The sequence below is a fragment of the Dermacentor albipictus genome, chromosome 2 (assembly GCF_038994185.2).
Source record: "Dermacentor albipictus isolate Rhodes 1998 colony chromosome 2, USDA_Dalb.pri_finalv2, whole genome shotgun sequence".
Lineage (NCBI taxonomy): Eukaryota > Metazoa > Arthropoda > Arachnida > Ixodida > Ixodidae > Dermacentor > Dermacentor albipictus.
This window is the reverse complement of record NC_091822.1, coordinates 29,730,890-29,751,101: the sequence shown is the minus strand read 5'-3', so window position 1 is coordinate 29,751,101 and position 20,212 is coordinate 29,730,890. Positions and strand designations below refer to the sequence as shown.

The 20,212-nt window shown below is 49.3% G+C and overlaps 1 protein-coding gene across 2 annotated transcripts in view; it reads left to right on the top strand.

The window, feature by feature from the left end:
- LOC135897754 (3-galactosyl-N-acetylglucosaminide 4-alpha-L-fucosyltransferase FUT3-like) overlaps positions 1-15,293 on the top strand; it is a 31,521-nt gene extending 16,228 nt beyond the window's left edge. The window contains exons 2-4 of one of the 2 annotated variants that reach the window (XM_070533540.1): positions 12,774-12,816; positions 12,884-12,966; positions 13,484-15,293. In XM_070533540.1, coding sequence (XP_070389641.1) covers positions 12,774-12,816; positions 12,884-12,966; positions 13,484-15,038 — 1,681 coding nt within the window. In that variant the 3' untranslated portion in view covers positions 15,039-15,293. Of the gene's footprint in view, positions 1-12,773; positions 12,817-12,866; positions 13,028-13,483 lie in introns of those variants that run through there. The other variant, XM_070533541.1, reaches the window with a different exon arrangement.
- Positions 15,294-20,212: the final 4,919 nt, after the last annotated feature.

The window sequence follows — 20,212 nt, the reverse complement described above, 5'->3', positions numbered from 1 at the left end:
GTTATGTACGCAGCTCCACTTCTGTATCGCACAGTATTGCATGAAGTGTAGTTGAAATCCGGACAAATTTCAATTCTCTTGGACGCCCTATGTTTAAGTAGGCAAGACATATTTAGTTCAAATCTCGCAGGTGTTTCGAGAAACACGATCACTACTAAATAGTACAAAAGGGTCATTTTATCACTCTTCAGTGGCTTCCTGGCCGCTGCGGCATCATGGGCAATTAACGTGCCGTTGAAGCTGATCGGAGCGCTCGCTAAGATGGTGTGAAGCAATCGAGCCCGCAATCAAGAACCGATATGCAACAAAGCTTCGCACCCTCGCGCATGTTGACACAGAATCCATGTTGAACAGGCCAGGTTTTCGGCATGCTCTACTACACCGCCTGGAGCCATCCCTCGGAGTGCGCATTCTATCTGAAGTATCCCAAATCGAGACAGCTGTTATCTGCCGACTGTGGCTTGGAGTATCTTCAACGAATGCATTTGCTTGCCACATCGGGATGGCTGACAGTGCTGCCTGTGATAGTTGCGGCAGCGAGGGAACAATGGAACCTATCCTCTGTCATTGTCCTCGCTACAGCTACCAAAGGCAGTCGCTCGGGACGGAGTTGGCACGCCTCGACGAGGGGCTGATGTCTGACCAGAAGACGGCGAAGGTGCTACTGAAGTTCGTCCGGCCAAGGGACCTATTTGAACGGCTGTAACACTCCTCAGTTCATTTGTGTACGTGTGTGTGTAATTTTTAACCACTCTCTGCTTCAATGTGTGTGTATTTTTTCTTTCTTTTTCTGTCACTCCTTACCCCTTCGCCAGTGCAGGGCAACAGACTGGATTTCTGTCTTCCGGTTAACCTCACTGCCGTTCGCATCACATTTTTCTATCTTTAAATGCTTCCTACTGTATTTGGGGGCACGCTCGCTGCGATGCGAGGAGCGGATAGACTAAAAATTTTGTTTTTTTTTCACTTTGGCGCACTTGATAAATAAAGAACCAACGTTTTCGGTACTGATTACAAAACATGCGCTTCCATATATTTGAGCACAGCCTCTCTAGCACTAAAGGCGTACCTCCAGTGGAATGTTTCTAAATTTTGTATGGCGGCGACGACTTTCCTGTAGTGCTCAACGCAACAAAACAGGATAAGTTCTCGCCACATGTTCCTCGGCGGAAGGTTGCGTTGTCAGAGTGGAAGCAGTTCCGAGAGAGAGACAAAACCTTTATTGAATTGGCGAAAGAGGGATGGTTGGATTAGGGGATTAGGAGTTCGACGGGTGGGACATTAAGTCCAGGGCTCCACTGGCTTCTACCGCCAGCCAAGAACTCGCACATTTGTTGTGGGATGAAATGATCACCATAATCATAGATGATGCTCTTGCATACCTCCAAGCTTGCCTGATTGATGCTGTGATAATGCATCCCACATACAAAAGGGGTTACTATTAAACGAGAAGTTCCGTGGTAGAAAGCAGGAAAGCTCGTAAGCAACTTAACAAAGGGCGGGGATTTCTTAGCGATTCGCCAAAGGCGGATAACCTAATCAATCTCTAAAACCAATCACGTGAAATCGCAAGAAGGAAGGGCATGTCGACAGTATTGGAGAGAACGTTGGCAAAATTGTATCTATGCTAAAACTCTTAAGCAGACGAGCGAAAAGTATGGAATAGCGTTATTAAAAAAGAGGCCGGCACTGAAACACGTTACCAGTAAGTTGCAAATAAAAAATAAATAAAAATTTAGAGAAATATTATTGTTATGGAAGGCTGAAAGAAAAGAGAGAGGAAGAAGATCGCGAGATGCTCGCTGCTGCGTGTTGTTACTAGTCAGCCATTTTAACCCCACTGACTCAGCTTTTACATACACTGCAAATACAGCTTTACACTTCCAGCATCCCCGTAACATATTGGTGGGAGGTGAGGGGTGCCACGGCTGGAAACGGAGCACCTCAGTGGACGTAGCATCGCCGTCTTCATCATGAATGACGGTGAGCACTAGGGGTCAACGTCAATGCCGCCGCCAACGTCACTATCGCCCAATACATCGCTGTCCCCTTCGGTTGTGGTTGTACAACCCAAGTATCCTGGAGCTTTCTTCGGGACTGATGGGGCCGACGTTGAAGAGTGGGTGGCTATGTACGAAAGTGTGAGTGGAATCAACAGATGGGGCCCTACGCTTATGCTTGCTAATCTGTTGTTCGACCTAAGAGGCACGGCAAAGGTGTGGTTCGGAAACCATGAAGAGGAGCTGACCAGCTGGGACCAATCAAAAGAGAAGTTACCAGATTTGTTTGGCAAACCAGCCGCCCCTAAAATTGCCGCAAAGCAGGAACTGGCCTCTCGTGCCCAATCCCACACAGAGTCCTATGTTTCGTATATCCAGGACATGCTGGCTCTTTGCCGTAAAGCTGATCACAACATGGCTGAAGCTGAGAAGGTAGGGTACATGCTTAAGGGCATTGCTGAAGATGCCTTTAATCTGCTCATGTGCAAAAGCTGCTCTACAGTTGATGCTATCATCAAGGAGTGCCGACAATTCGAGCAGGACAAAAGCCGACGCGTCCTGCACCCATTCACCAGACTTTCCGATACTGCCGCAACGTCGACGTCTGAAGATCAGCACGCACAGCAATATGCGTCGCCATGAGAGGACGTGGTGCGAATCGTTCGACGTGAACTGGACGCGATGGTGCCCGCAGCTTTCTGATCGCGTAGCGCTGATTCTAGCCCTTTTCAGTTCCCCTCATGCAAGCTATCGTTCGACAGGAACTTGAAACTTTGGCCTACATTATGTACATTTTTACATTATGCTGTCACCAACCCCAGAGCCAACGAACGCCCTTCTACTATTTTCGCTCCACCCCGACGCTTCTCTCCGCATTGTCGCAACCTAACTGAGTGGAAAACCGCGGATGACAAGCCGATATGTTTCACTTGTCGCCGCATTAGTCATGTCGCCAGAAACCGCCGCAACTCGTGGCCCTCAACACGTTGCACGCCGACCAACCTGAGCCGTTTTAATGGAAATGCCCGCAATGTTTCGCCTACCGCCGAGTCTAACAGCGCCGACATCTCTGCTAGGAACACGTGGCGCATTCGCGCACCACCACCTCGCGGTCACCGCAAACACGTCGCCCATCTTACCGTTCAACGCAGGCACGTCGCCATTCGGCCCCTGTAGCTTTTGGCCGCACACTTTCGGAAAAATAAAAAATGCAGACCTGGGAGGTGGTGCAGTATTGCCCACTACAACAGCAAATCCTTTGTCTGTGTCCTCAAAGAGAAGTGTAATTGACGTTAAAATACACGGATTACCTGTCCAAACACTTGTCGACATAGGAACCCACACATCTATGATGAGTGCAAGCCGACGTAGACGTTTAAAGAAGGTCCTCGCCCCAGCAGCTGCCCGAGGGCTTCGTGTGGTCGACGGCGGCGTGCTGGTTGTACTTGGAATGTGTACTGCGCGTATAAGTATAGCCGGCCGCCCTACTTCTGTTCTCTTTGCTGTGATCGACAACTGCCCTCACAACATTATTCTTGGATGGGACTTTTTATACCATCATTCCGCTCTCACCTACTGCGCAACCGATGCTCATCAGTTCGAACTGCCTCGAGTCGCCGATGTTCCGAGCACCGCTCCAGCGCACTTGTGTTCGCTTCAAGATGTGCGTCTGTCACCTGTCACTTACGCCGCTTTGACCACGCAGCCACAGATTGCCGACGGTGAATGTGTCCTTCGCCCCATCATCGACGTGCTTTTGAACCGCAACAATGCTCTTCCGCATACGTTGATGACGATTACTAAGAACAACGTCGTTCTTCCACTTCTGAATTTCAGCTTGTGCCATCTAGTGCTTCCAGCCGGCATGTTCTTGGCCAGTGTTTCTAATAATTCCGAAATGGACATTAAAAGTCTGAATGCGCTCACAGCTCTAGTTCCCTAACGGATGACTTGGCGAAGATGATTGCATCCGACCTCACCTCTGCACAGGTCACATACATATGTCTCCTGCTCGAATCACACAGTGACATCTTTGATTTTGCCGACAGGCCTTTAGGACAAACATCTGTTGGTGACCACCGTATCAACACTGGAGCACGAATCCTATTCGTCGGCGTCTCTATCGTGTATCGCATGCTGAATGTCGAGTCATCCAATCAGAAGTGGACAAAATGCTCTGCAAAGGGGTCATCGAACCAACAGCCAGCCCAACAGCTAGTCCGTGTGAAAAAAAAATATGGTACCTGCTGTTCTTGCATCGATTATTGCCATTTAAACAAGATCACCCGAAAAAACGTCTAACCACTACGACGCATCGATGACGCCTTGAACTGCTTGCACAGAGCTAAATACTTCTCGTCCATCGATCTTCAATCCAGCTACTCACAGATTTCAGTATATGAAATGGACCGCGCGAAGATGGCCTTCGTCACGCCGGATGGTTTATATCAGTTCAAATTCATGCTCTTTGGCCTATGCAATGCTCCTGCGACATTTGAACGCTTGATGGACTCTCTTGTGCGAGGCTGCAAATGGACCACCTGTCTCTGTTACCTTGACGGTGTTATAGTTTTTCCTTCCAGGTTCGGCAGCCACCTTACTAGACTCGCTGCCATTTTGCGGTCTTCCGAAAAACCGGCCTGCAACTGCACTTCACGAAGTGTCAATTCGGGTGCCGTCAGATTACCGTGTTTGGACACCTCATTGACGCATCCGGTGTCCAGCCAGCTCCGGAACAAGTTCGCGCCATACGCACTTTCCCTGTACCACGTTGTGGTTCTGAGGTGCGCTGCTTCGTCAGCCTGTGTTCTTACTTTCGCCGTTTCATCAAGAACTTCTCCGACGTTGCTCGGCCTTTGAAAGATCTGCAGAAGGACACGGCGTTCTCATGGGGCCCTGAGCAAGCTCACGCGTTCGCCACTGTCATCGGGTTTCAGGCCACCCCTCCCATGCTTGCCCACTTTGATGCATCTGCGCCGACCAAAGTCCACACTGACGCAAGCGGCCAAGGCATCGGCGCTGTTCTCGACCAACAACAGAATGGTACCGAGTGCGTGATAGCTTATGCCAGCCGCCTGCTGCCACCTGCTGAGAGAAACTACTCCATCACCGAGCGGGAGTGCTTGGTTTTAGATTGGGCTGTCGCCAAGTTCCGGCCATATTTGTACGGCCGCCCGTTTTCGGTCGTTACAGACCACCACGCCCTCTGCTGGCTGCCTTCCCTCCGGGACCCCACAGGACGGCTTGGTGGTTGGGCGTGCGGCTCCAGGAATTTTTATTTTTTGTCAACTATAAGTAGGGACGTTTGCACAAGGACGCTAACTGCCTCTCGCGTCACCCCGTGGATCCTCCCGATGCTGTTGCGCATGATCCAGTGACCTGCGTGATGGTTTTGACTGAGACGACCGGCATGCGCGTTTACCAACAACGCGACGCATCCTTACAGTCCATCATCGCCTGAGTGCAATCTCGCAGCACTGACGGCACGTGCCGCATGTTCGTTCTGCATGACGGCATCAACCCTGACGGCGCTGAGTTGCTCCTTGTCCTTCTTCATCATCTGTGATCCGTCGCTCTCGAATAACTTCACGATGCACCGTCGGCGGGACACCTTGGAATTTTGCGTACATACGACCGCGTACGCCACACGTTCTTCTGGCCGGGTCTCTACCGCTCTGTGCGTCGTTATGTCGCAACTTGCGAATTGTATCAGCGCTGGAAGAAACCTCCCCTGCCACCTGTCGGGCGACTTCATCCAATTGAAGCTCCCTCTGAACCATTCTTTCGCGTAGGCCTTGACCTGCTTGACCCTTTTCCCATGACGACTAGAGGGCATAAGTGGATCGCTTTCGCTACTGATTACGCGACACGCAACGCGATAAAAAAGGCGTTGCTGACTAGCTGCGCAACTAACGTCTCCGATTTTCTCCTTCGCGACGTCATTCTCCAGCACGGTGCACCTGGACAGTTACTTACAGACCGCGGCCGCTATTTCTTGTCTCGAGTTGTGGACGAGCTCCTCCGCTCCCATGCCACTAAGCACAGGCTGTCCACCGCCTACCACCCACGAATAAACGGTCTTACTGAACGTCTCAACCGAAGACTCAGACATGCTCTCGATATACGTTTCCAACGATCACCGCCACTGGGATGCCACGCTGGCCTGCGTGACATTCGCGTATATCTCGTCCCGACATGGCACCGCAGGATATTCACCCTTTTATCTTTTGCACGGTCATGACCCCCCTTTGCTCTTTGGCACCACCCTACATTCTGTGCCCCGCGCTGCCACTGAGTACGCTCGTGAAGTCATGGATCGCGCTTACGTGGCGCGTCAAGTCATCCGATCTCGCCTATTGGCCTCGCAGCATCTGCAAAAAGAGCGTTACGACCGGTGCCATCGCAATGTTCAGTTCCCCCCCAAGTGCTTGGGTGCTGCTTTTGTCACCATGTCGTCGGGTTGGCTTCTCCCAGAAGCTACTTTGTCACTACACAGGGCCTTATGAAGTCCTACGTCAAGTTAGCGACGTGAATTACGAGATCGCAGCGCTACAGTTTCATCCATCCTCAAGTCCGCCGCCTGTTGACGTCGTGCACGTTTGGCAGCTGAAGCCATACTTCGCTCGCAGTTCTTCGCCTACCAGGCGCCGAGACGGCGCTTCACCACCCCGGGGTCCTGTTACAGAAGTATGAAAGAAGAGAGAGAGGAAGAAGATCGTGACACGCTGGCTGCTGCGTGTTCTTACTAGTCAGCCATTTTAACCCGATTGACTCAGCTTGTATATACATTGTAAATACAGTCTTATACTCCCAACATCCCCGTAACATATCGGAGACCAAGCAGATTTTCTGGGCACACATTTTCAACACATAATCGGTTCTTTTTACTATTTCGGATCATTCCTTACATACAAACAACAACCAGAACGAGTCTTTCGAACAGACATGCGCACCAAATAAAGCATATGGTTGTACACTTTACATATCATAATCCAGGCATCTTTGAACTGCTGTAACTCTGTTCCAGGATCTCATCAGATCACTTATGAATTGATAAACCACTAATACACTGAAACCCAGAAAACTCGACTCTTTCTTTTCAACGCCACATTGTCCTTATGGTATATCCCGTCTGAGTGGATAGCGACTGTTATAATTCCAATTCTCAAAGAGGGCAATGACTGCCGTGTATCGACATGGAAGAAAAACGGAAGAAATGGGCCACAAGATTTCCGGCACGGCTCTATGTTTGGCCTACACGGGGAAGAACAGTAAAGCGACTTTCCCGCTTCCAAGAAAATGACATGTAAGCATTCTTTATGGAGTCGTTATGTAACGAATAGCCGCGAACATTGTTGAAACGGCTATACTACGAAATGAAGGTTCCTCCATACGCGATACGTTTACATGTGGTGTGCAAATACATGGAAGCTACCTATCGACAGCAGCTCCCGAGTTGAGTGAATGCTAGCTAATCCGAAGAGGTTTTCTTGACGTATCAAGAACTGGTAATTTATATTTGCTCAAGACCTTTGAACGCGTGCTGCACAAAAGAAGTCATTAGATTAGAGAAGATTGCGCTTGTTTGTTGTTCTTGGTTAGAGAGTGTAAGCAGCATGCCTGGAGCTTCGCGAAGCGCAGAAACCCATTCGAGGAACATTACGTAGGTGCAAATGATGGACGGCAAGCACTGTTTTCTTCGCATTGTCTACTACGGTGTTGGGAGCTTTTTACGTTACGGAGCAAACATTTATGGACTTCCTCATAAACAGCCAGCTGCTCTCTTTCTCTAGATCGGATATTCGTCTACGATGCGTGGTGTTTGTATTTGTTAACTGAGAAATAAGCGGCCAAGCAGATTTCGCTTCCAACGAGTGTCTTCTCTACAAGTCGTCTTGAAAGTCCTCATTACAGGTCACACCCCTTGTACAATCAGTTCAATTTCACGTGCATCTACGGAAATACTAATTCATTTAACTATTCTGCTCTTCCAAGAGCCAATCGCCTTTGGAACAGTCTTCCTAACGCCATCACTTATGGGAATGACCTAGAAAATCTCCGGCATCTTCTAACAACGCATTTTTCAAACTCCACATAACCTGACACGTTATTTTTTCTTGAGTTTCCTTTTCTTTCTGCGCTATACTATTCCTTAAATAGTTTTGTTATAGCCAAATATGTCCCGCTCGCTCTGGAATTCTACTGATTATATTTTACTTCGTGAAAGTTTCTTGTTCACTGACCTCTCACATTCAAAAGCGTGCGCTTTGTCCTTTGTACAGCTTTAACACACATTACTGTATGCTAACGCAATTCTTACACTGTATTTCTTGTATATATATTCGAATATGTATTCTACCTATTGTATAATCTTTCTGTGTGCTCTCCCCCCTTACATAATGCCTCTAGGGGCCTGTAAGATACCTTTAAATAAATAAATAAATAAATATAAATAAATAAACAAATAAATAAGTAAATAAATGAATAAATAAATAAATAAATAAATAAATAAATAAATAAATTCTCGCGGAAATGCAATGGTACGCTGGCTCGCGCATCTTGAACGAATGGGGTAAAGTCTTCAGAAACATGGATATGCTGCTGACGCTTAAAACGTTGACAGGCACTTTAGCAAACGCTAAAGAGGATGATGGAGGAAGACCGCGCGCTCAAGAGACATTCATTAAATTACTTTTACAATGTCATACTAATCCGATGTTGCTTCCTGCTGCTTCTGTTCTCTTTAATGCTTTTTTTCTTTCGTTCACATTTTCAGTCACCCAGACATTACCAATTGTGGCGATGTCTGGTCTGGTGATGCCTGGTTAATGGCATGTTAGAACAGCCGTGGCAAGCCTATGAAGAACATTGAGATACATACGGAAGTTAAGTGAACGAATGTTTTTATTTTATCACTTCAATGAACAAGGCTAGCGACATGGCTTGCATATATGTTGACTTATTTTTTATTGTAGCGCAGGAAGAGTGAGAGATACAGAGAAAGGCAAATTAGACAGACACACTGCGCTAAATTTTCACAACAGATTTATTTACGGTTATCGCTGGCGTACTTATATCCCTGAAAAAGTCATAAGAGACGTCTACTTTACTCGGCAAATATGAAGAGAACCGGGAAAACTACAAGCAGACACTTTTGTGGTCACACTGATTATTTAAAAGGGGCCTACCTAATGCGCAATACTATCGTTTTCACTGGCTGCACTGCATGTCACATCGACGTAATATTGGCGCGTACACAATTTGATCCGAGAGCACTTCACCTTTGGCGGCAACGTTCCTAGCGACATGGCATGGTACTCTCGAGTACTTTGCACATACGCAGGGTTCTACCAAATGCTTCTTGTCGCGTTTCATTCTGTTAGTACTGTGCATGTATTCCGCCACATTTCGTTGTTCTACCTCCTAACACTAATATAGTAAAGTTAACCCCTCACGACGAAAGAAAAAACGTGCCCACGCTTCTTAGCATTGATGAACGTGGCCTAGCCGTCTTCGAGTCAGGGCAGATAAGGCAGATGGTGCAAGGATCACTCGCAAACTGCGCCGTGGTATGCGCATTATTGGCATCGCCATAAGAATGAACCTCACCATAAGTATTCGGTTACGTGTGCTTAGATTAGGCTGCTGGGTTCATCATTGATGGCTGCCAGGAATAAAAACTTTGGGCGAAGAGGATCAAGCATATTTCCACATCTTCTGGAGAATACAACAGTTACCCTTTGCAGAAAAAAAGAAAAACAATCAGAAGCAAGAAACAACACCAGAGAAGAGAGAGACAGATAAAAGCAAAGAAAAGTCACGGAGGTTAACCATAGGGTACCTTCGCATGTCTACACTGTACTGAGGAAGCAGGATAGGAGTGCTATAGATAAGAGAAAAGGTTACATGGACGTTTCACTTCGTGAGCGCCGGTTACAAACTAGCGTATATGTCCTATTCGCTTTTTGTGCATTGCTGCGAGGAATGTTCTAAAGATGCCTTGATTGTGTGCAAGCGTGGATGTCTTCTTCAAGGTTTATTTTTTATTTTGTATGTTTTATGTCCGTTTTTAGATTTTTCTAAAGTGTAAAGTGCCATTAGGACACGCGATAAGGCACTGTAAGGAAATCCACTGTATTTATTACTTCAAGCAATTTGGTAGTGTACTGTTCACACCATGCGTTTTCCCGTTCTTATTGCTCTTCTGGAGTCTCCTGGGTGCGCGCCAAGCTGACGCCCTTGGCCGGACTTGTTCAGCTCGTGAGAGGCGCTTGGCGTCCACTTCTGGGTCGGTCAACTCGCGCTAGGCCTGCTGCCGCTCGCGTCACTGCTCCCTCCACGCCCTGTGCTCAGCCTCTCGATCACGGGACGAAGCCGCTGCGCCGTTAGCGCACGAGGAACCCGTAGCAACCAGAGGAGGGTAAACCAGCGCGCCTCCGACTACCCTCTTTTTCGGCGACGCTTCTCCTTCTTTCCCCTTCCCCGCTTCGCTCAACTTTCCTCTAGATTACGTTGCTTTGCCGCGCGCTACTCTAGCGCGCTCATCAATACTTTCTCCGGCGGGCGATTCTCTTCTCCACTTCCAGGCGCCTTCCTCCTTCAGCGCTGGCTTCCCTCTCGGCGACATACGTAACCTCGCCTATTTTACAGACGGGGCATGTACGCTTGCGCGAGAAAGAAAGGACCGATATAGAACTGCTTTTGTCGGTCCTTTCATGCTGTCTCCGAAGGCATATCGTAGTATATTCAGTGTCGGCGTCCCACTAACAAATTCGCCGTCACAAAGTGCACATTAACAACTTGTGACGCAGTTGGGTATCATTCCCATAACGCAGCTGCTCCTTTATATAGGCAGGTTGCGAACGTAGTTCCCGCGCCTACTAGGGCGCCCCTCGCGGCGGCGAGCGCGGAACCGGCAGGATACGACCGGCCCGCTTGCGTTCGGAAAGCCTGTATGTGCACTGTTTCGCGCGTAGCGTTTGCCTTTTCTGAGCAATGCCGAAGTGCAGCCCGAGCTGTTGAGTAGTGGGCTGCAACAGCACGTACACCAACTCACGAGGAACAAAGTTTTACAGGTTTCCAAGCCGACCGTATGAAGCAGAACGGCGTCAACACTGGATAGCGCTCGTCCGACGGCATAGGCTGTTTTATGTTCCGGCGTTATGCCAAGTGCGTTATAACGCTGAATTCTTTACTTTTACAGCAATGATGGCAGCAACGGGACACCTACAGTCAGTGGCGTAGCTAGGTCGTCTGGCACCCGGGGCCCATAGGTCTTCTGTCCCCCCCCTCCCCCGGGTTTATTGGAGGAAGGCGAGGATACCAACAATTTCCGTGTGTCTCAAGACGTATATGACACCCCCCCCCCCTCACTGACCCCTTGCACCCGGAGCCCCCTCCCCCCCCCCCTTTGCTACGCCACTGCCTGCAGTGCGTACCAGGATATGCATCGAACAAAGTAGTTTGTTCCTACACTGTACCGCAGTAAAGCTGTGGAACTCTTTCCCAATCCTCTCCCATCCAAACAGCGCTAGGGCTTACTGAGAGATTTGAGGAGGGGTTGCAGCCGGCTGAGCTGGCATACACCCTTCTGCGCCCAGCATATCAACCAAGGGGCAGATGAGATCACCAAAATTTTTGATAACGTGGTTTATTGGTTTATTGGAACCTCCCTTGCACGCACTGAAAAATCGCAACATAAAAGTATCGCACTTCCAGTAACTTGGGCGAAAATATTTTCCCAGCGTAGTCTAACACAACTGGTACGTTCATCCCCTTTTTTTCTGTTTGGGGAGAGCAACGTTAGAATACCTCTAATAGGTCTTACAAGTCGTTCGTACGCCCCACGTTCTTGGATGAGATGTTTTGGATTCGTATTTGCCGACCTGTGTGTACAGGGAAACTACCGCGGCGTCCTTGCACTTCCCTGAGATGCCAGCACGGTAATCGCAGCTCCCCGCTAGGATTTGTCTGCTGTCGCCGATCTTCAAGAATCAATTTCGCCTACAATTTCATGCGTTCACACCGTAGATAACGAAGTAACTTACGCTGAGCTTCACGCATCTGGCTGGTGCATTATTTTTCGTTTGCGGAATAAACCTAGCAGTCACTTCCGATCAGTGCGAGTTCAGCACTTCCATTACGTCGTAGACGTGCCCCACTTCAAATAGACGACTTCCTTTCTCTATATTTTTTTTCACGAAAAAAGCTATGAAGATCTTGTAATTTCCGAAACCCGGTAAAATTAATATCGGCACGCTGTTTCGCGCCATCGCTACCGTTTGACAGGACGCCAAACACGCAGCGCGGGCTGCTGACGCCGCGAGTAATCCTACCAAATTCGCGCGACTATTCGTCAGATGGCGCTAGGGGTCGGAAAGACAGGGCGCCGCCTAGCACTTGCAACGTGCCCATGGGCTTTTGCGGAAACATCGTGCATGAGCGAAATACATCCAACAGAACAACACGAAAACAAGACAGAGGGTCTGTGAGGTCACTAGCGGGCAGGCGCATAGGCAGAAAAAAAAATGCACCGATTTTAGCGATTTCTCGTCCGCGGCTGCATTGTTTGTCTGTTCGCGGCTGCAATAATCTGCGGCTTAGCTTGTTTGTCTGTATGCCGATAAAGCACCTAGGACCAAAGGAATCATGCTCGTCTGTTACAACCAGCGGGTTCGCGGCAGTCTATGACAGCTATCTGAATGACGCCATAGCCTGGAGGCAGATCTGTATACAAAAGTGTGTTAATAAAAAAAATATTTTTATCGCTTGCAGACACCACGAGCACCTACTCTGTTTTCATCACCAATCTACAAACGTATGTCACAGACCATGCGCGGATTCCCGCCATCATTTTCGTGATTATAAATCTGCTTTTTCAAAAGGCGCCGAATCCAACGGAAAGCAAGGCAGTCGCAACTGTGCAACGCTCGAAGGCAGACACTCGCTCTCCTGCGGTGCAAAAACTGTAAGTGCTCTCTTCGAACTCCCGTCGACAGACACTGTGCCGTCAACAAAACAATCTTGTGGTATGTCCCGGATTTGAACTCCATTTCCTATCTGTGCATCAGCGGTCGAACCATGCGCTAACGGCAGCTTCGTTTTAGTTGCAGCGTTGCAACTGTTCTCATATTCTTCTGGCGTGGTCGCGAGCAATGGCCCTTTGCTAGCGCGTTACCGTGAACTTTATGTCGCGGACTGTTAAAAGCGCATCTTAATTTTCTGTCAGTGTCCGGCTCTGGTAGGTCATAGCAGGTTATTCAATGGTAACTGATTGTAACCGGCTGCTTTCAATAATTTAACTTACCCACCTGTCCCTGAAAGGCACGCATTCTTGTTTTTACTTGTCGTTTCGACCACGCGCAGCCTCTTTCTTTAGTTATTCTTCATCGTTTGTACTAATCAACTGTGTTTCAAAGAACACTTATGCATTTTTAAGTTGCTGCCCGTGCAATACATGTCTAATACACTTCGCGCAATTCCAGCCCCACCATGGCAGAAGCAGCAGCGCCACGGAGCCGTTCCCCATCGCCTGACGGGGGCAGCACTCAAGGTGACGGCAGCAGTGACGACGCCTCGTCCCACGATTCACAAGATGCGGCTGCCGCCGCGCAGGAGGCTCTGGGCGCCACTCCAAGCGATTCGGATGAGTCGCGTGACCTGGTGCCGATGCAAGACCTTCACATTCCGGAACAGGTGACACCACCGGAAGGCTCCTCGCCGCCGCACGAAGAGTCCGAGCCTACGGACAGCACGGCATTGCTCATGGAACGTATGGGCGAAATTGCACGGCAAGTCAGAGACCACTTCAGGAAGTACCGGTTGGGATACTTGTTCCTCCTGGCGTTTGTGTCAGTTATCATAGCCGCGGTCGGTCTTACGGTGGCAATCGCCACATACGCGCCGAAAGAACAAGCGCGCACCACGACAGAGCCACCGACGCCACCCCCGCCGAAGACCCGTATACTGGAGCATTGGCGGCCGTGGCGCGAGCGAAAGGCCGACAACGGACTTCCTCGAATCCTGCTGTGGAACAAAATCCAACACGACAAGTTCAAAGTCGTCGGGTACACCGTGTGCGCTACAGGACGTAACAAAACGGTGGTGTGCGACGTCACTCACGAGCGGTCCTTCCTAAGGTTCAGCGACGTCGTGGTCTTTGATGACGAGCATCTGGCGCATTGGGGCATGCCTGAGGAGCGAAAGCCATATCAAAAATGGGTCTTTTGGGCCAAACGCCACGTGTCTGCCGACGTAAGCAAGCCGAGTTCGGAGGACTCCCTTTCAGTCCCGCTATTTGCCGGCAAGATCAACTGGACGATGGCCTTCAGAGACGACGCAGACATTGTCATTCCGTACAAAAGATGGCGCTGCGATTCGCCCGCGAATACGTCTCTGTCCAAGAGCTCAAAGCGGACTAGCGAGAAAAGGAAAGACGTCGCCTGGATCGTGGGCACTTGTGAGCAGAGTCGATTTGAGACGCAAGCACCGTCCCTGCCTGGGGAGGGCGACCCCGTCCAAGGTCACAGGGAGCGCACGGTGAGCCTGCAACTGTTTCCAGCGTGCGGGAATAAACGGTGCCCGTCGCCGCACCGCTGCATTCCGCATATCGCCGAGAACTACAATTTCATCGTGGTGTCTTTGAAGCCCGACTGCTTCCAGAGCGCATACGAACTCATTTACGACGCGTTCCAATACAACGTGGTTCCCGTCGTGCTGGCGCCACCCAACGCTACCCTCAACGTTCCCCACAACTCAGTGGTCAGCTCGTCCAACCTGCAGCAGCCGGGCCAACTTGCTGCTCATCTGCGAGAACTCCTGAACGACCGTGCCCTGTACGAGAGCTACTTCGCCTGGAAGGAGAACTGTTCCTTCGTGCCTTCCGAGAACGAAATGTGTCCACTGTGCCGCGCTGTTATGACAACACCCGCGGACTCCGTGGACCTTCATTCCGACATTGTGGGATGGTGGACGAAAGGATTGAAGTGCGAGGATGACTTTCTGTACGGCCTCGACAGGGCGTTCATGCCACAGCTCTGAACCTGATCTTCGTATGCGGACAGTTGAGCTGGTGTGTTCACGGCTCGGCTGCGTGCGTCTGGCACGTTTCAGTCTACTGGCTCACGCTGCAGTTCTATCCATTTCACAAGCAGTGTTTTTACCCTTTTCGTACCCATAGTTATAGCAATATTTGTTGTATTTTCTGGGCACCTATATTTCTGCACCTGCATTGCTACATTTTCTTTCCTGCATGCCTTTTAAGAATGAATAAACGTTGCTTTTAGGATTTGTAAATGCATCTCTTTTTATTGTTGTTCAGCATGGAAGTAAGCCATGAACGGCCGTTCCTGCACGATCGAACTTACCTCTTTCTGGTGAGCGATTTGTTTCTTTGACGCGAACCGCTGTTACTTCTTCAGCTGCTGTTTATGATTGTGCCCCATTGCCCACCTGTAAGAGCACTCACCAATATACGTATGTATGCTCCTCACCAGTGGACGCCTTTCAACAGAGAGACTATGCCTACGGCGTAATCGGCGCTTTAAAGTCTGCAAGTAAATGTTTCTTTCAATGTAGTTGGGCAATGCACTAGCGATATACCACTTGTGGTGCAGCACAGAAGCTTATGCCGAATGTTTCTTTTTTTATTGGGATAAGTAACTTATTCGCACTTCTAAAGGAACGAGAGTTCTAAAGTGCAACTGTACATACGTTACCATAGTGATATTTCGTATTAAATTTTGTCTCCTGCTCTGCATTGAAAACAAAGCAGAAACAAGCTGGGCGGCTGTCTGGCGCAAGGGAATTCTTGCGAGTGGAGAATCTTGTGACTTCATGCTCCTTTTTTTGTGACATGTGTAAGCGTGACATGGATAGGAATCTCGCCGTGCGAAGGAATTGGCCTGCGCACGCCGATCAATATTTCATTCAGCAAGAACCCAAGGAACGGACACAGCGTGGTAGTTCCCACGTAACGATTTACAGTAAAAATACCCGAATTCACCTTCATTGACTAAATGACTAATTGTTTCGAGGGATCTCAGAAATGCGCTGGATTACCACTTCCTAAATACTACCGTGGTTTCTACAACGAAAGCATTTGGTAGAATGCTACCGGCAGCCCGATAGCATCCTGCCACCAGTTGAAGTCAATGAATGCCTTCCTGGGCGAATAGGGGGGACGTCACTGCGCACGCCCCTATAACGCGTCGCCCTGGCGTGACGGGAGTAGCGTCCGACTCTTAAATTTTTAGGTTGCACTATTTTCGTTATCGGCCCAAACCTTGATGGCTATTTAGAAGGACGCCGCCCTCGCTGAGCAGAGGGCATTGAATCCTCCTGAACTGTGCAAACTGCTCCGATTTCGTTTACACAGTACGTACTTCACCTACAACTACTCGCCGTCATTGCTCAGTGGCTATGGTGTTGGGCTGCTAAGCACAAGGTCGCGGGATCGAATCCTGGCCGCATTTCGATGGGGGCGAAATGCGAAAACACCCGTGTACTGAGATTTAGGTGCACGTTAAAGAACCCAAGGTTGTCGAAATTTCCGGAGTCCTCCAATACGGCGTGCCTCATCAAAGTGGTTTTGGCACGTAAAACCCAGTAATTTCAACTTTTTCACCGACAACTCTACGATATCCAAGCAAAGAAAGGGACCACTATGGTGCCGTCGCTATTGGTGACAACCGAAAACCTTGTAATGGAGGCACTCGAGCAAATCCTTTGAGAGTTCAAACCTGCACCGAAAGTCTTTACGTTATGTGGATTACTGGTTTTGTATCCTGCACAAGAACGACATCAACCGGTTCCTAAAAAGCATCAAAACCATACAACCAGCCATACAATTCCCTGCGGAAGAAAGACGGAACAGGAAGGTGACTTTTTTTTTTTTTTACTTGGGAGTCGTTATAACGGCGGCCTGTCCTCCTCCGTATACTGGAAAACGACCCACACCGGTCACTACCTCCACTTTTCGTCTTGCCACCCAGACAGGGATATTGTCTTGCCACAATGCCTCTGTCGTGTCGCCTTTGATTTGTCGTGCTACCCCCCTATGCTCTAGTGAAAATCAACTCCAAAGAGAGCTCGCGACACCGAGAGCTCTCAAAGAGCGGCTGTTCGGCTGACCTCCTGCGCAGAATCGAAAAACAGGTGCTGAATTCTGAACCAGCAGAAGATCGAGATACTCCAAAATCGGCGAGCATTCCATAAATGCTTGCTGTCAGTGAAGTGCTGTCACGAGTATTAAAAAAAATGGCTGTGGCTTAGCTAAGGTTAAGCCCAGGATGCGAAGCATACTAGCCTTTATTTTAGTTGTTGAACCACTGTTTAGCCTGGTGAACTGCTGTTGCTTGGCTATATTTGGTTCGGCTAGACGAAGAAACAACTCATGCAGGCGAGTGCACGAGCTGAGACCCGGCTATGTAGCTACGCGGCCGCAAGCGAGCGCACGAGTTGAGCCTCCGCTTTTGCAGCTATTATGACGTCATATGGTAGCTAGGCGGCCACGCGCGGCGCAGCAAGGAAGAGCGTGGTTGTGCGGCTAGTATGCTTCGCATAAAATCATCAGCCCTTTCGCTCTGCGAAGAAGGACGAGCAGTGACGTCGTGGCGTGTTTTACCAATTGACGGATCTGTGTATATATAGTTAATAATATTTGATTACAAGGTCGCCTAGGTGACTGTGACGTAACCACGACACACAACGCCCAATGGTGGTAACAGTGTGTAGGACGCAGATGTCCGTTAAACCGAGCCTCGATGTGAGCGACGATATGCGTTGACCGGGGTGCAGCCAAAGGAGTGCGCGAAACAAAGCACGCTGTTTTGTAATTTCTGATTCTGCACACTTCCTACTTAATTAGCTCAATGAAACTTGGAAGGACAAGAGTTTTATTACAGCGGACAAACATGGGGCTGTCCGTTTCCCTCCCAGAAGCCTTTGTAATGACAGCAGACGGGAATTTCACAATATTTACAACTTCACTCTGAACTACATAATTAAGTACAGTAGATGAAACTCGGCGTAATGTTAGGGTCGTCTTCGCGGCTATTTGCACTATAATTTCTTTCGGGTTAGTTATGAGAAAACAAGAGTTACACGTGATTTTTGTAACTATACTCTCTCCGTAGACGGCCATGTATTGACAGCAGACGAGAATACTGTAACGTTCACAACTTCACTGTGAACTAATTAATTATGACAAGTAAAAATGGAGTAGTGTTAGCGGTCAATTTCAATATATATTTTTTCCAGGATACTTAGATTAGGAGCCACAGAGCATTCGCAAGAAACTAGAGACGAAAATTGTTTCGTGTCGACACGACGCGCAGGACGGATATCGGCGACCACCACTGGGTAGCTATACAGGGTGCTTTTTTTTACCTGCCCAAAATTTGTCAAATTAGAAAACTATAAATCCCGATAACGATACGTTTACCTTTAGAGCGCACGGATTAGAAGCCTCTAGATATAGAGGAATTCTAGCCTTTACGAGTGCAACTATTAAGGTTGTGGTAATTAACTTTCTAGCTATGAAAAATAAGTGGCTACAGCAAATTAGTACTTTAGGGCCTATCCTTCACACTACTTATCCCAACAATCAAATTTTGAATATCGGAATTCATGCGGCAGTTACACGAACAATTAGTGCCCCTTGGCAGGCTCCCTGTAAACGAAACTGGCTGGGAAAAAAGCGTCTGTATCCTCGATGTCACTGTGGATAGGTAGTGTCGAGGACGGGCCCCAAAACACTAATTTGCTGTAGCCACCTATTGCTGATAATTAGAAGCTTAAGTTCCGTAACTTCACTAATTACGCACGTAGTGAGGAAATTGCTCTGTGTCTTGTTACGTTTCGCCTATGACGCGCGGTGTAGCCGGCGCGGATTCAACGGACGGCGGGGCTTCGTTCAAAGCGGCGGACATTTTGGCCCGTTCGGAGCGGCCGCGACGCATCCCCGCCGAGCGCGTCCCGGCATGTTCAGTGCCACGTGTCTTTGTGTGTGCGTGTGTGTGTGTGTGCCCACGCTTGTCAAAGCGCGGCAGCCGGGGAGAGGAGCTCCCCCAGTGTGAAGCGAGGAGGTCTGACCGGCGCCGGCCCGGCTGATGCGTCACCTCCTTGTCCCAACGTGTCTATCAGTCCGTCCGTCGCCGCTGTCACGTGGTGTCGTCCCGTGACCTTCCTTCTTGCCCGCGACGCCAAGAGTATAAGAGCAGCTGCCCCCGGACGCCAGGAGAGAGGCTCCGATTTCTTCTGTTGAGTAAAGTGCTCTCCCGTCTCTCTACTTCGGTCGACCTGACCGCCCGCTCTTTGTGATGCTAGAATAAACAAGTTGTTCTGTTAGCAGTCGCCTCATGCTTTGCTGGGACCTTCGGATGCTTCCAGTGTGCCCCAGGCCACCAGGCCAACGCTACCCTTGGGGCTTGCGACCCATTTGCAACAACGGGTGTCAGCACTGAGGTTCCAACAGCTGGTGGCAGCGCTGAGATTCCCACAGCCGGTGCCATCGGTGCGGATCAAACATCTGGTTGCCAGCGGTGAGATCGCGACAACGGAGGCCAGCAGCGGAGATATGCGGTTGACTGTATGCTGAGCAGCACAACGACCATCCGGGAGCAGTGCAACGAGCCCTGTGTGATGACTGGTTGCCTGCAGCGGAACGACTGCGCTGAATTCTTGGCTGCGAGGTTTGGTGAGTGCGGGACTTTCTTCTTCTGAGTTTTGCCAGGCTTTTGTTAGTGTCAGAAACAGAGCTGGTAATTGGGGTTGTCGTTGCTGCCGGGTTAGTTGCGGCAAGACAATAGTAGGCAGTAGAGAAAGCAGCATTCAGAGCAGCCATGGATTTGAAGTCGTTGCGCAAACCGAAATTGTTGGAGCTTGCAAGAGAGTTGGGTCTGGATGTCTCAGACAAACTCAGAAAACCAGAACTGCTAAGGGCTATTCTTGAGTTAGGAGCTGAGGATGACGAGCTGTCGGAATGCCTTGAGACCATTGAGGAGAGGGAGACGGCAAAAAGACAGGAGCGCGAACTTAGAGAACGAAAAGAGAAAGATGAGCTTGAACGTAAAGAACAGAGAGAGAGAGATGAGCTTGAACGAAAAGAACGAAAAGAGAAAGAAAAAGAAGAGCGCGATCATGCTTTGGAAATGAAGCGTCTCGAGTTAGAGATGGAACGCGCTCGTAATGGAAGTCAGGCACACGGTGCAGGA